The 15,272-nt window shown below is 39.6% G+C and overlaps 2 protein-coding genes across 10 annotated transcripts in view; one reads left to right on the top strand and one right to left on the bottom strand.

The window, feature by feature from the left end:
• The first annotated feature begins 96 nt into the window (after positions 1-96).
• rs1a (retinoschisin 1a) lies at positions 97-6,232 on the top strand. The gene is made up of 6 exons (XM_015039863.1): positions 97-198; positions 510-535; positions 662-785; positions 2,433-2,574; positions 3,423-3,618; positions 4,775-6,232. The coding sequence occupies exons 1-6, from the start codon at positions 144-146 to the stop codon at positions 4,925-4,927; spliced, it is 696 nt and encodes a 231-aa protein (XP_014895349.1). The 5' UTR covers positions 97-143; the 3' UTR covers positions 4,928-6,232.
• Positions 6,233-6,290: 58 nt separating this feature from the next.
• The window catches only part of cdkl5 (cyclin dependent kinase like 5), a 52,991-nt gene continuing 44,009 nt past the window's right edge, over positions 6,291-15,272 (bottom strand). For 5 of the 9 annotated variants that reach the window (XM_015039842.1, XM_015039840.1, XM_015039844.1 and 2 more), the window contains 4 exons: positions 14,185-14,290; positions 13,264-13,425; positions 11,268-11,516; positions 6,291-10,211 (listed from right to left, as the gene is read on the bottom strand). In XM_015039842.1, coding sequence (XP_014895328.1) covers positions 9,804-10,211; positions 11,268-11,516; positions 13,264-13,425; positions 14,185-14,290 — 925 coding nt within the window. In that variant the 3' untranslated portion in view covers positions 6,291-9,803. The remainder of the gene's footprint in view (positions 10,212-11,267; positions 11,517-13,263; positions 13,426-14,184; positions 14,291-15,272) is intronic. The other 4 variants (XM_015039847.1, XM_015039843.1, XM_015039848.1 and 1 more) reach the window with 2 other exon arrangements.

Here is a 15,272-nt window from a genome sequence, read left to right as displayed (position 1 = left end):
CCGGCTGTAGGAGGGGCTTTGTCAGATAAGGACGGCATTAGGTAGGGCCATTAACGTCCTGTGGATTACTGTAATCCAGTCTCTCTTGTCCCTGCTGCTCACTCATTTGTGAGTCCAGTCTGGTGTGGAAGTGGGTTTTGAAGATGGCGCTCATCGTACAGCATTTCCTGCTCGCTCTGCTTCTTCTAGGAACTGACGGTACGATTTCAACTCAATCTGTCCTCACCTGCTCAGAAACCTAACCTGAAGTTTTAGAAAGCTGGTATCAGAATGACTCTAAGGTATTTCTGTTGACAGAATACAGCAGGACGTATGTCTGAGTTTGAAAGTTTCATTCTTGTATTGGTTCAAGTGCTTTGTTTACATTTATCTAATGTAGTTAAATGAACAGATTTTATCAACAGAGTGGATGTTTGTCGTGTCCTTAGCATCTTCTTGTTCTTCTTATCTTCTCTCTCCTGTGTTGGCTGTTTTTTTCCCTCCTTTCTTCTGACCATCTGGTTGGACAGCGCTCATCAGGATTCATGCTCAAGAGGTATGAAACCCCCTAAGATAATACAAATATTGCAACCATTTTAAACCATGCAAGCAAAAACATGTTGAGTTTTTCAAATGCCACTTCATTTATTAAATTTTTTAATTTATTTTATTTTGGAACCAGACCGCCGCTTCTGAGGCGTGGACCACCAAGTCCTGCAAATGTGACTGCGATGGAGCCGAATCTCCAACAGAGTTTTCCATCATGGGGTCTGGCTCTATGGTGAAAGGAGTGGATTGCATGCCAGGTAAATGCCTCAGCACACATGCCTACACCTCTCTCTATCTCTTTTAGCAAACATGTTCTGTTTAAAGTGAATCTGCAAATGTTTTTGTGAAATCTCATATTGGGCTTTTTTTTTTTTTGGAACCTAAAGAAGTACAAATATTAATTTCATACCAAGTTGGTGCTCACTGTATCCACGCAGTAACTCCCAGCTCCTCCAAACTAAGAAAGATGGAAAATTATTCTCTCCCTGCCTGGATTGTTATAAACTATTTAACATCAGGAAATCTGTTATTTGACGAAATCATTATGTAAAGTCATTAAAACTAAATCCTCAGATTTCCAAAGACGAACCACTACATTTGTTTTACACGCAGAGAGACATTGTGTTGGACATGAAAGCGTCAGAGTCCAGATTTAACTCCACAGGGTGGACATGCTCCACTGGGTATCCTCTGAGAAGGTGACGTTAGACGTTGTGTGACGACAGAGCCATGAAAAGAACAGAAGGGTAAAAACCAGAAACTTAAGGCATGAAAACGTCCAGTGAAATCTTTGGCCTAAGGTTTTACCCAGCATTAAATCCATGAGAAATAGTTTGTTTCAGCTCTTCTGTAAATAACCAGAGGCAGACGCTCCAACTTGGTCAGATTTAAATCACGGGCAAACTTGCAGAAGAGATCAACGCCGATTACAAGTGATACGAGTGAATGGGCGAGTGTCATCTGAGCCACAAATTGCATGGCAACCGATGACAGCGAAGACACATAAGTTCAGCTGATAATCATCATGCCAGAACATGATGCAGCTCTTGTTAGACTGCGCCAGTCACAGAATAACAGAAACTGGCTATTAGTACAACACAGACCCTGCGATGATGAATGACGGGCCTGAATGAGCACTTTGTGCTGCAGCCGACGTTTTGCCTCCCCCCTCTGTGTCTCACCTCTAGGAATTTCTATTATTTCAACCATACGAACATTCATAATTTACAAAGGGAGGAGTGCAGAGGCATTTGAGTCATTGTTATGCAAACACTTATCTCCTGACTCAAACAGAAGCTTTGCTGTGAACGTTGTAATGCTGGGATTACAGCGAATGCATCCCTTCCCCTGGTAGTCTTGAAGCAGCAGTAAACAGAGGAGCCAGGTCTTATTGCGTGCATCAACAAATCCACTCTCGCTCACCTCCATCTTCTCCCTCGTTCACATGTTTGTAGTGAAATTTCAGCTTAGAGAAAGGGAGAGCTCGCAGCAACATGGAGCTGCAGTCCAGAAGAGTGGATGGCCATCTGCTGTCCTGCCGTCCTAATGGACATCACTGATCTCTCACTGTGAAGAATTAAGCTGTTGGCTTTTAGGAAGAAATGTGGGTCACGTTGCGGCTGCACGCAGCGGGGGGTCTTCGGTGTTGGAGGGTGTGTGTGAGGATGTCAGCAGGGCTGGAGGGCAAAGCGGAAAGGATGAAGACTGAAAATCCAAAGAGGCTTTGGTGGTGACCATTTGGTGGTCAAATCGTCAGTGGCTTGCTGCTTCTGTTCACGTCCTCCTCTCAGTGGGCTCCATCCGTTCGATCCAAGGAGGTTCTTTCAAAACAAATGGTGACAATGAAAAAGAAATAATAATAAAAAAAAAAAAAATTAATTGGTCAACTTTGCTTTTACTTGCAGAGTGTCCGTATCACAGGCCTCTTGGATTCGAGGCAGGATCTGTGAGTCCAGACCAAGTCACCTGCTCTAACCAGGAGCAGTACACCGGGTGGTTCTCCTCATGGGTCCCGAGCAAAGCCAGGCTCAACAGCCAAGGCTTCGGGTAAGTCAAAGTAAAACAATTTGAACTTATTTAAAACAACAGAAACAATATATTTGCATTACTACAACCATGAGGTGACGTAAAGAAGCATCTGATAGGTTCTGATTGAGTGGTCTCTTAAGTCCACAGTTTTAGCAGTAATCAGGCTTGAACAAGGAAATGTGGTTTGTTAGTTCATAATTTAATACATTTCTCAAATTACATTTTCTCAAAGAGCCAGATGCGTTATTTTTTCAATTATTGATGAAATAACATATTGAAAACTGTTTTTTGTATTTACCTGGGTCATCTTTTGTCATGTATTAAAATTTGATAGCCTGAAGGATGTGTTGCAAAAACATATAAAATGACCTGCAATGAAACGAAAACCTTTTCACAGCACAGTGCGATCATAACATTTAAATATCTGCACATGTTTCTATAGTCTGTTTCCATTTTACCACATGTTGCTGAGTTTTGTGCCAATATAATGAAAAAAACAAAAAAACAAACTGTTCTTACAATCTGTGTGGAACAGTAAGGATAAACACAATATGGCTCACACAACTGGCCAAGGTTGTGCAACAATATGTCCTTTTGTTCACAACATGGAAATATGAACACCACAATGCCAAAATACACACACTGAGAGCCTCATTTTTTATTTTATCAATTTGATTTCTGCTACATTAAGTCCTCATTCTTTAATATAACATTCTATTGATATTGATGAAGACATTCGAACAGCTTCTCATTTTCCTCCTTAGTTAAAAAGCCGAATATGATTCGACAAAGTTTAGTTCTCTTATAATACAGCAGCAGAGTACTGGTAATCATGTGTGAGTTTTATTTTCCGTTTCTTCTCCAAGGTGTGCTTGGCTGTCCAAATTCCAGGACAACAGTCAGTGGCTGCAGGTCGACCTGAAGGAGGTGATGGTGGTTTCGGGGATCCTCTCTCAGGGCCGCTGTGACGCCGACGAGTGGGTCACCAAGTACAGCGTCCAGTACCGCACCGACGAGAAGCTCAACTGGATTTATTACAAAGACCAAACTGGAAACAACAGGGTCAGTAAAGCAGCGACACCCTGGACGAAAATAATCTAGAATGTTTTGGGTCATCGATGCTGTAAATATGCTTTTGAAGCATAATTTTATTTAGCAGTTTTAAATGTTTCTAAAAATAATGTAACAAAATAGCAGTTGACAAACATACAAAATGTTTTTTTTTTTTTAAATAAGAATCGAAAGTACATCAATCAACTGCTTTCTGACACTTTTACAAAACTGCATACTCAATACTTTCAGTAAATGTCTTGCTACATTCAAGCCCAAAATTATTCATACACCTGCTAGGTTTAGTTTTATAGCAACATTCAAGGCTTACAAACATATTTGTTGTAAATATAAGTAACATTAATGTCAGGGTGAGGGTTAGGGTTAGCCAGGATGCTGTGTCTTCAAAATACCAGTGGAAATATGCAAAAACCAGCTTAGCAATTATGAACACGATTCAAAGATTTTTTTTTCTACTGATTATTAAATATGATATAAATGAATTGAAAACATTTAAATACAAGCATATTTTATTGTTATTTTTCCCAGCCACACTTCTTGGTTTAATTCAATTTGTTTTAAATTCAAATCTACCAGTTGTATGAATATTTTATATGCGCAAGTGTAACAGATTTGTAAAATGTAGAAAATGATATCTTCAGAGAATTAAATGACCAATCAGCGCTTACTTACAATTCTGAAACAACTTTTGGATTTAAACGCTGAATAGAGTAGGAACAATATTTGGCTTAAAAGGATAGTTGAGATATTTGGAAGTGATGTTCTGTAAAGCTATAATCAGACATAGTTCATATAGCTGAAAAACAAGATATCTTAGTGGAATAACTTTGAATTATGTTCTTATGGCAATAGTAATAATTGCACAGCCTTGTCTTCCAGCTGATTTTTTTTAGCAACTTAGAACAACTCAAATGGAAAATATTAATGACATATTATTATATATTAACCATCTACACTTTTTTAAGTTGGTGTCCAGTTTGTCACAGTTTTCTCAGCTGAACAGTGGTTGTGACGGTTGACGTGTCGGCTTGACAGAACCTCACTTAAAAATGTCTGAGCTGTCGGTTGATTCAGTCAGTCCTTCACGGCCCTTCCTTTCTTCTCTAATCGCACCTTAACATCACCTGCCTAATTCTTTTTCCCTCAGGTGTTTTATGGAAACTCTGACCGCTCTTCATCCGTCCAGAACCTCCTCCGGCCGCCCATTGTGGCTCGCTACGTCCGCATTCTCCCCCTCGGATGGCACACTCGCATTGCTCTGCGCCTGGAGTTGCTGCTCTGCATGAAGAAGTGCATGTGAATCCCTCCTCCTTGCCTCCCTCGGAGCGCTGTCCCAGACCCTGCGTGCTGTTTGATTATGTATTCACAGATCTCCTGAAAAACAAATTGACCCTGAAATATTCACGACCTCAAACCGTTTCTACATCCGACGTGCTTCCATTAAAGTAGGTTTGTTTGATATGTACAACATGCTTTCATTCAGTCCGCCCTGCTTTGTCTCTGTGCCACACCAGTCTCTCTCACCGGGGCTCCGGTTTTTGAAGAGTTCTCAATGGGTGGCTCAGTTTGCAATGAAATGGCATAAATTCAAAGCAATAATTAGTGGCTGAGGAGAAGAGGCAGTGTTGCTATGAGGGGCTCGTTGCCACAGGTTTGTGGTGTTGTGTGAAGGAACCAGACAGTCCCTGAAATACACACTGAGTCTATTCATAAGTTAAATATGTGGCATTTTGAAAAATATCCCACAAAAAAACCCAGAACTGTTTCTGTTCTTGAACCCAGAATAGCGAGATAGTTTGATTTTATTCTCTTTCCATAAAAAAGTTAAATGAATTAAAATCTTTAGCAGAAGGTGAAAGCTTTCCTTGTGCACTTTGTCTTAAATTAAAGATAGCAGATGTGTTCTGAAAATAAATGTGAGCTACTTTAAGTATTTATTTTCTGATAGAGTGATGTCACACGCGCTTACTGTACAGTTTGTTTCTCTCTGGTTGGCAGAGGGGACTCATCGCTGCATGGAACAATGAGGTGCAACCCATAAATAACGATATGTGAATGTAAACAGCCAATATGCAAACAATAAGAATGATCTAGAGGCCACGTTTTCATTTTTCTATTGTTCCAAAGAACACATGCAAAAGCTGCTGCGGTAGAGAGCCGTTCAGTGTGAAGTCATTGTTGGTTAACAAATCAAATCTACATTTTACTACAAACACATTTTCATTTGGTTTGTCTCAAACTTTTTGGAACCTGTGATTTAAACCATAATTTCAGTGATTGCCGAAAGTGATCAATATTAAACTTCTTATCCTCAGTGACTTTATGCTTCATGGAATGCAAACAGAAACATTCAGTAGGTTTACATTTCCCGATGCCAAAACAGGGCTGCTTCCCATTTAAATACTTTCTCCTTTTCTCCTTACTTTATTTTTTTTGTTAGTTCTTTTTCCAGGTAGCTTCACTGTTGCCGTATTGTGTTTGTGATGAAATGTCTCGTTTTTTTTTGTTTTTTTTCCCACGATACTATGGGATTCACTCCTGAGTCAAAGACGTGTCCTTTATTGTACCTTTAAATCGTTTTCCTAGATTAAACCCACACACCTGTCATGTCTGTTTTTTTATGTTGTGTCTGTGGAACAAAAGATATGACTCGTGCAAAAAAATGTACAGTCGGTATTTATTATGAGACCCTATCATATTTTAATTAGAATGGTCAGCATAGATACACTCTGCTATTTGTATTTACACCCTGTCAGAGGTGGAAAATAGCTAATGGAGAAACAGAAAATAAAAAAAGAAGATGTTTTAGGAAACACATTCATATTTGGGAACAGAACGTCATCTCACCGCGTTCGAGTGACTGGAGCCTTTTGTACCAAGAACTGCTGAGTCAGCGAGCTAACTGTAAGGCTTCGGGTCACTGGCAAGGCAAGCGTTGTCACCCCTCTGTCCACAAAGGACACATCAGCAGTCATTTACAATCATTAGCACTAAGTGTTTGCACAAATGCACAGCTTCATGGGGCAGTGTGTTTGATTTGAGCCACGCTCAGGGTGAGATACAGGAGCACTGGGAAAATACTGCAGGAGGATGGAACTATCTTCACTTCCCTGCTTCACAATATACTGCAGGAAGTCGTCTATGCTTCAGTTTAATTTTTAGATGTGACCAACCCACACTACTTTGAGATTATTTCTTGATGTTATTGCTTTCAATCAGCCATGTTGTCAATTGGGTCTCCGTTAATTTGAAGCTGCACTCTAGTAGACGTGACCTTTATGTTCATCTTTGAGTAAAATGTGTAATGATTCTAATACTTTGAAGGAGGAACAAGGAACACTGCTGGAGATTAGAGGAAACATTGCGTTATAACTTCACATAGGCCTCAAAGTGTTATCTTTTTTTTGTCCACACATCACAAGATAAGCTGATCTTTTTTTTTATTATTATTATTTTAAATAATCAAGTTTTGAGTATATTCATCCCTGATCATGACTGCTGATGTTAAAAGGAATGCAAACAGGGAAATACAATTTCAGATGTTTAAAATTGTTTACAAAAGAGGCATTTACAAAAACGGTGATGGCACGAGCTTTAAGATGCACACGGAGGATGTAAACATAGATTACAGAATAAGTCTGGGATAATTTTGTGTAACCAGTTTCGACAGTAAAATCCAGTCCTAAAGTTACAAAGATTGTATTGTTTGCTTCATTTGGCATTTAAAAAGTTAGAATAGATCAACATTTTTGGTTCGACTTTGTTATAGTAAACTATTTTAAACTTTCTATTTAAAGTTCTTCATCTGTGAAGATGCAACTACTTTCTGTCATGATTTAGACACCAAACCCATCACTACAATGACGAGTTTTGAAATTGACAATGTTTTTTTTAATTGTTTTTCGTGCTAACAAATTCATTTATACACTGAATAACGTGGAGTCAGTGTTTGGACAATGCCAGGTTCACAAAGTTTTGGCTTTCAAGAATTACAGTATAAAAGTATCCCCAGACTTATCCTGTAAGATCTTAATGGCTGTAAGTGAGGTATGCCTTTTTGAAACAATCTTCAGAGTTGTATGTCATATGTCTCAGTTCCAGAGGTTAACATGAGCAAAGACGCCTGTTGCCTCATGGGAAGGTTGTAGACAAACCCAAAATGGCAGCATGAAGCTGGAGAGCTGTTTGTTGTTACTGATAAAAGACAGAAAATTGGGGTAAATTTAAAAAACTGTGTCACCAGAAGTAGGACATGAGTTGGTGATGTAAAAAAAATTTGGACCACAAATAATCGTAAAAAATAGTATTCCACCTTCAATGTGATATATACAATTCAATAAGTTAAAGAGAGAAAAATAAAAAAAAATGAAAAAGCTGTCATAACCGGCAAACTCAACTGTTTTAGAGCCACTTTCTTATTCAGTTTCAGGATTCTGAGCTTTACTCTCTTTAGTCTATTTCTCAGCAAACACTTTGGATATATATGCATTTTCATATGTCGTGTTCAACACAAGAACAATGCAGCTGCATATCATTAAAATGACACCACACTCACAGTGAAGCATAGTGTTGGCAGCATCATGCTCTGGGCTTACTTTTTTCCATCTGGAACTCAGGATTTCATTTCCAGCTTTGCTTCCAGATCTAAATACCAGCTAGTTTAGACCTAAAATGTTCAAGTGTTTGCTAAAAACTAAAAAACAACAAAAATAAAACAGGAATTTTGAATTCAGGGTTTCCCACAGTGTATTATAAGCCTGGCGGGCCACCAGGCTTTACTTGTGCCCCCACCAGGCTTAGCATTGTTTATTTATTTTAGTTTTTCTTTTCATCATTGCCTTTTTTTAAGACTTTATTGTTGATGTTTAGGTATTGATCCTCCAGTCTTCCAATAACAAGTGAAATTTTTAAATTTCATGTCAACTTTAAATATTTTTTAACTCAAAAACATGGCAGCTGGCTGGATGGCGGCCGGCCCCAGCATCCCGAGCTCTGGGCTTAGCACGTTTTCTGGGGTAAATCTATAACCCTTGCCATTTCGATTTAGCAAATATGACCTTGGTAAGACCCGCTGTAGTTATATACTCACACCAGACGAAATGCTGAAACTCAATAAAAAAGGTGCCTTAGCTACGTATGACTCCAACTCAACACACACTTCCATGAGCAGGTTCTTATTGTTTGCTTTGTAGTTGAATTGTATTAGGATATATGTCAAATTGAAGGTGGAAACAGCTTGAAACGACTTATGGTCAATTTTTATGCCACAAAAACGCGACGTTTTCTTCCTACCAAGGGTGCGTACACTTTTGATCTTTTTATTTCCAGTGTACTTAAAGCACGACGTTGATCTGTCACCCTCTGGTTGATCTGCCAACGAACAATGTCTACAAATGTCCCGAATTATCACACAACTTCACAACCAATGTCATGAAGGTGATGGTTGTATCTGTACTACATCTAATGTCAGCGATTTTTCACTTTTCAGTAGTTTTTCTTTTTCTCGTAGTTTACAATTTGGTGAAATAAAAACGGGTAAAAATAGGATAACATAAGATATGTTAACATCATCATATTCAACATAAAAAGACATTCACCATTATTAAATACTCCTTTTGACATTATTATCAACACATAAATATCTATTCATTTCTCTGTGTCGAAACTAAAGCTCTTGCAATTACACATTTAATTCTACATTTTTTTTTATAATATTCCCATATAACCTACATACTGTGTCATTTATAGCTTATATCCTTGAATTTAAAACAAATAAATATTTAATAAATAATATCGATATAAATCTTTCTCTCTTTTTTGTTATCAAATATCAGTGCTTGAAAAACCTTTAAGTTTATTGGCGGCTTCTCAACCGTTGCAGTAGCGCTCAGTAAGCAGAAGATGGCGGCAGAGAGGCCACACAGGCAGATCTGCTTGTTCTGATGTGAGCAGAATCAGCTGACGTGGTTCCAACATCCAGAGAAGATACCGGGACCTCCTTGCTTTAAGCCAAGTCCCACCTTACTGATGTCTGGCCTGTTTGCGTCGGGTCTTTGTAGATTTCAGAGACACGAGAATCAACAGATGACTATATTTCTGTGAACTTTTTCCAGGTTACCACGATGTCTGTGGCCGGGCTCCAAGGACAGAGACACGTCAGAGAGGTTGGAGGGATGTTACAGGGCTGTCTCCTTCAGGTCGTTGAGATTCGGCATCCTGGTGCGGGACGCTCGGGTAAAAGTAGGTCCGTTCTGACCCGGTTTGATGCCCAGCTGCTCTGGAGTGAACTGAGCGCCTTCCACCCGCTGTAAAGCCGACACGTGCCAGCTGGATTCGATCTGTCCCGGTAAGGTGTAGCTGGCCTTGCGGTTCTTCGCCTGGCTTGAGCTGCTCATCCCCGAGTGGGCCCTGCTCTCCGTGTGCCCTCGGCCCTCTGGGTAGCCGGCTTTGGAGGAGGACTGAGGCGGGTTGGGGAGCGGGGCTTGGAAGCGCAGGTCCGGAGGAGGTGGAGGAGGAGGCTGCCCCTGGTTTGAGGGGGAAGGCGAGAGGTGAAGGAGTCGGCGTAGAGACTTGAGTGGTTGGCTCTGGAATAAGAGAAAAGCTTACAGTTGTTAGACAATCTAACAAACGGCCTGATCGACTATAAGTGCAATATTAACGACAAACAAATTGAGAGATGTTGTGGTTTTTGACATCGCAACAATCTGATTGAGACAGTGTTCAGTGTTCTGCAAATTATTATCACCTTACAGGCTTCTTCTGCTTTTGCTAGGTCATCACACAAATGCTAATACATTTGTTGCTAAGACATCTTTGACAAAAAAAAGAAAGAGGAAAAAATCTTAAAACAAGAATTTCAGAATTGTTTGTCACACATGTCATGAAAACTTTTTACACCCACTCAAGGGTTGGTGGTTTTCTTATGTTTTTCTCTAAAATCTGCGCTTACTAACCAGAAGTAATGACATCCTTACAATATGCAAGAAGACACTGGCTTCAAACTTCTGCACATGTAAAACATAGGTGAACTTGCTTCTCTTTAGCCATGACAGTGCAGCATTTATTAAGTAAGGATTTCAAATTTAATTTTATTTTGATAATTTTCCACATATTCTAGGTGGAATATCAAAATTACTTATCACTGGCCTTCTCCGCTCAGGCAGAGACAGCCGTAGTATATTAGTTGTTTTCGAAGCAGACTGACAGGCTGAATAGAGCTGCCATTCAGTACGTCTCCAAATCCTTTCAAACCTTTTGGAACAAAGAACAGTTTCAAATCATGCAGTTTCCAGGCAGTCGTTTCACTCCTCACAAAAAACATAAGAGTTTATTTTTCTTTCATTTTATTCAGTCGCTCTGTTGCGTCTTTGAACGGTTTGTTATAAAATGTACCATTTTCCAATTAGCGTTCTCTGCTGTGATTCAGCATTAGCACGAAACAACATCTCTGGTTTTTGGTATCTTTGAGTTTTAAGGACACAAGTGGAAGAAAAAAATTCAAAATAAGTGCACAACAAAAAGAATTCAACAATTTCCTAATTTCAACTCAACGCATTAAATGCTTCCATTTCCGTGTAAATTTCAATTAAATGTTTATTGCAAACGGAGTTACGGACTGTTTTTTTGATAAAGTCACATACCTGAGAGTGGGAGTCCACTGGCTTGTCTGGTGGCCAATCGGTGACTCTCTCTCTTTCCCTCCCCCTCTCCCTCTCTCTCTCCCTCTTGTTCTCTCTCTCCCTGTCCCTGTCCCGGTCTCTGTCCCTGCTCTGTTCCCGGTCGCGGTCTCTGTCCCGGGATCGCTCGCGGTTTTTCCGTCGGCTGCTGTGGTGGGAGGATGACTTGGAGCTCCTCTGAAGGGAAAGGTGTTCCTGTCCGTTCCCAGTAACCTGGAAATCAAAGAAGGAAGATTAGTTGCTGAAAATCAATTTTTTTTTTACTCTGTTGCTGGAATATTATTGAACTTAATGAGATGCCATCCACAATCCGGTGATGTTCAACATGCACCCTTCAAGCTGACACGAAAAAACAAAAAACAAACGGGTGACGATGATGATGATCAGTGATAACTTCCTACTCGTTGCCAGGGTTTAAGAAAGCTGACAAGCCTCATCTTCCTGGTGTTTGAAACCACTTATTGTCTTGTGAGCTAATAAAAGGACAGTTTCAGAGGGTTGGTAACCCTGGAAACACACGTACAGCCCTTTCTGGATGATAGTTTGTATGGGATGTGGGAGATTATCTGAGAAAACAGACAAGTCACAGAGCTGCCAAACAAGCACTTCCTCTCCTAATTCCAAATGAAAACTTGTCAAAACTTTTTGACCCACTTATTACATAAACAGACCTTCTGTGCAATGTTCGAGCTTGAAAGCAAAATGATAATTATTCCAACCTAAGGCCTCGTTGATGCGTCTGAAGACGTCATTGCAGTTCAAAAACCACTTCATCATCGTTTAGGTAACATTATGTTTCCATTTTAAGGTTATTGTGCTTCAACTGGAACAGGTAGTTTACAGGATGTCATGTCCCTAAAATGACACTGTCAAGAAATACACTCATGCTGACTGTGATAAATGTATCAAGTCTTTCTTAAATTTCAACTTTAATCACTATGAAAATATGCAAATTATTTTTAAAAACGTGGATCTTCTTCAGGACAACAACACCTTTCTGTCAGTGTCACTGCCAACATCAATATTTACTCTGACACCCCTAAAAGAAATTCAATCGTCTTCAGAAGTCAGACTCCACCTTTGTGCAATTAAAGCAAAAAATAAAAAATAAATAAATTGGGAAGAAGGTGTAGAGAAGCTAAACTTGATTGTACAACTAAGCTGACATGTTGGTTGAGAGGACAACAGCTTTAAAAATCAGGTCTTTATGGCAAGTGGCAAGAAAAAAGAACCTTAAAAGTCCCGACACAAACCGCGTCGCTGACTCAGCGACATGTTTAGGAAGATGCTCTGGTCACAAGAGACAAAAAATAAACTTTCGGAGGAAAACTAGTACACCACCCACACTGCGAAACATGTGAATCTAAATCTAGTTGCACTTCAGATGTTTGTTTAAAAAAGAGAATCAAAAATTAAAAACAATTAATTTCCCTCACATCTTAAATGTGCTCTACAAATTTAAGTTTCTGGCTCTCATATAACAGGATGCAAAGTACATTTTTGCAATATATTGATTGAAATGTGTGTTTTTCAAATCCACATTGCATTATATCATAACATACTGTGTTGTATGTTGTCTGACAAAAAGATAAAAGAGTACATCAAAACTACCCAGATGTAACAAATTTACAAAGAACGACCATAGATGTATCTTGCTGAAAATGTCAAAGACCATCATGATACGATGATTTCTTTAAAGGGCCAGCCTCACAAGCAAAATGCACTGCAGCATGAATTAGTGTGACGGCATTTTAACATTCATATTAGCAGGACGAATGGATGCACACACACACAAATAAAAACGCTTACGCGTTTAAGCTTGCAAAGAAATCATTTGAAATCCCCTCAAACTAGAGCACAATGTGGAATTTGAAACTTTTGAGGAAGATTTCAAAGCTTGTCATTGTGGCGTGAGAGCCGTGCCGGTTAACATGCAGCTGTAGAGTTGAAGTTAGATTACTGGTGAGGCAGGGTAGGGTGCCGCAGGCTGATGCTGTACCATAGGCGAGGCAACTACAGGTAGGATTTTTCCAGCTGAGTTGTGCTTTAAGCTATTCTTAGAGCTAAAAAGGGGGAAAAGGCTTTTCTTGATGCTCGGATTCCTTCCGTCCTCCACGTCCGTCTGTGGAGGAAAAGACGCACAGCCACAAACTTTCAACTCAATTTTCTGGCAGCAGATAGAGAAGAAGTGGTAAGAGAAACAGCAGCTGAGCCACAATCATCCTTGCAAACGCAGCATAAGATTAGACACTAAAAGACACAAGTAATATTGACACAAAAGTTTCATTAGAGAGACAAAAGCAATAGAAAAAAAAAACATTTTATTGTTTGGAAGTTTGTTTTAACCCCTACTTTTTGCTGGCAAAGAACATTTTGATTTTCCATCCATCAATAAGAAATTGTTGAAAAATCTAAAAAAAACAAACGTATGGACATGACAGAAATATTGTACAAGGCATGAAAATAGATGGCAATATAAAATAGAACAAGCTAATTCTGTCCCATGGCTGAACGCCACAATGTGTTTTACTGAGCTGGAGCTTTACTAGGTCTGTCTGATTATCTGAGTGCTTGTGGTGATTGCTTTTCATTAAGTTCCCTGGTTTTCAACCTATGCAGTCTATTGTTAGTATTATTATGATTAAGAATGATTGCAGACAATATACCATTTCATAGTAAATCAGAATTACTCTTTGGGACTCTCAGTGATTAACTCACTCATCATTTTTACAGGAACTGCACACATTGATGATGGCTGAGATCAGTTTTTGAAAGCTTAAATATACTAAACAACAACAACAAAAAAAAACTTAATCCACAAAAACATACGTATTGGGTATTTTTTGGATGATGTGATGGTTGACAGAATTGCAAATCTTACTATTTGTGTCTTCTTCTTTTTCTTTTTAATGGCTTTGAAGAAGCCTTGTTTTTGCTTCTCTTTGGTGGGCTCAGGAGGATTCATGACCATTGCTTCTGCAGCAGTCCTGCAGAGCACATGTGGAAAGGGTTTCTGTAATTACACTCTTAGGAATAAATTACAACAAAGATTTATCTGCTCTGGTCTTGCACAAATATAAAAAACAACAAAAAAAAAAGAAAAAAAGAAGAAAGAACTGGAAAAAGGATGCCTCTATAATTTACAAAATTTAAATACCGTATTTTCCACACTATAAGGCGCACCTTAAATGAATGGCCTATTTTAAAACTTTTTTCATATATAAGGCGCATAGGGTTGCCACCCGTTCCTTAAAATACGGAACTGTCCTGTATTCTGTATTGAACCTACGTGATTTGTTCCGTACTCTACAAATGTGGATGTATAGTAATAATAAAGTGGTCCCCGAGTACTTTATACAGTATTCTGCTCCAGTCATTGTTTTACTCACGATGTTGATGTTGCGATATTGTGCCCAACTGCTTTCTGGGTAACACAGACCAATCGACACGCTGCCGCCGCAGTCTCTGTCTCTCTTTCCCCGGCTTTAAATGTATAGGGGCTGGTCCCTTGGTAACCCTAGTCGAAGCACCCTGGATGAATGTCTAAAGCCACTTTGTTGACATAAAGAATGTCAACAAAACAGTCTGACTCCGGTCAGGGAGGAGAGCTGGGCCGGGGCGTGGCCGGACGATGGTCACCCTTCTCCGTTCGTGCACAGCATGTTGGCGGAGAACGTGGCGCTAAATGACCTGCAGACGACCTGATTCTAGACGGTCAGTAGGTAGATAGGTCAGTCAAACTTTATTAACAAACCAGCGTTCTGACAACTATCCCAGCATGCACCGCGCGCTTCTTCTTCTACGGGCGAAAATGAAGTCGGCGGCTGCTTACCGTAGATACTAGACCTGTTGTGGCTCAATATGGGTCCATAAATAAGGCACACCGGATTATAAGGCACACTGTCGGCTTTTGAGGAAATTGAAGGTTTTAGGTGCGCCTTATAGTGCGGAAAATACGGTAGTTACTTT

Source organism: Poecilia latipinna, unplaced genomic scaffold (genome assembly GCF_001443285.1).
Source record: "Poecilia latipinna isolate Pla-1442-1.1 unplaced genomic scaffold, P_latipinna-1.0 Scaffold488, whole genome shotgun sequence".
NCBI classification, from domain to species: Eukaryota; Metazoa; Chordata; class Actinopteri; order Cyprinodontiformes; family Poeciliidae; genus Poecilia; species Poecilia latipinna.
Note: the sequence above shows the minus strand (reverse complement) of the source record. Positions and strands in the feature narration are given on the sequence as shown.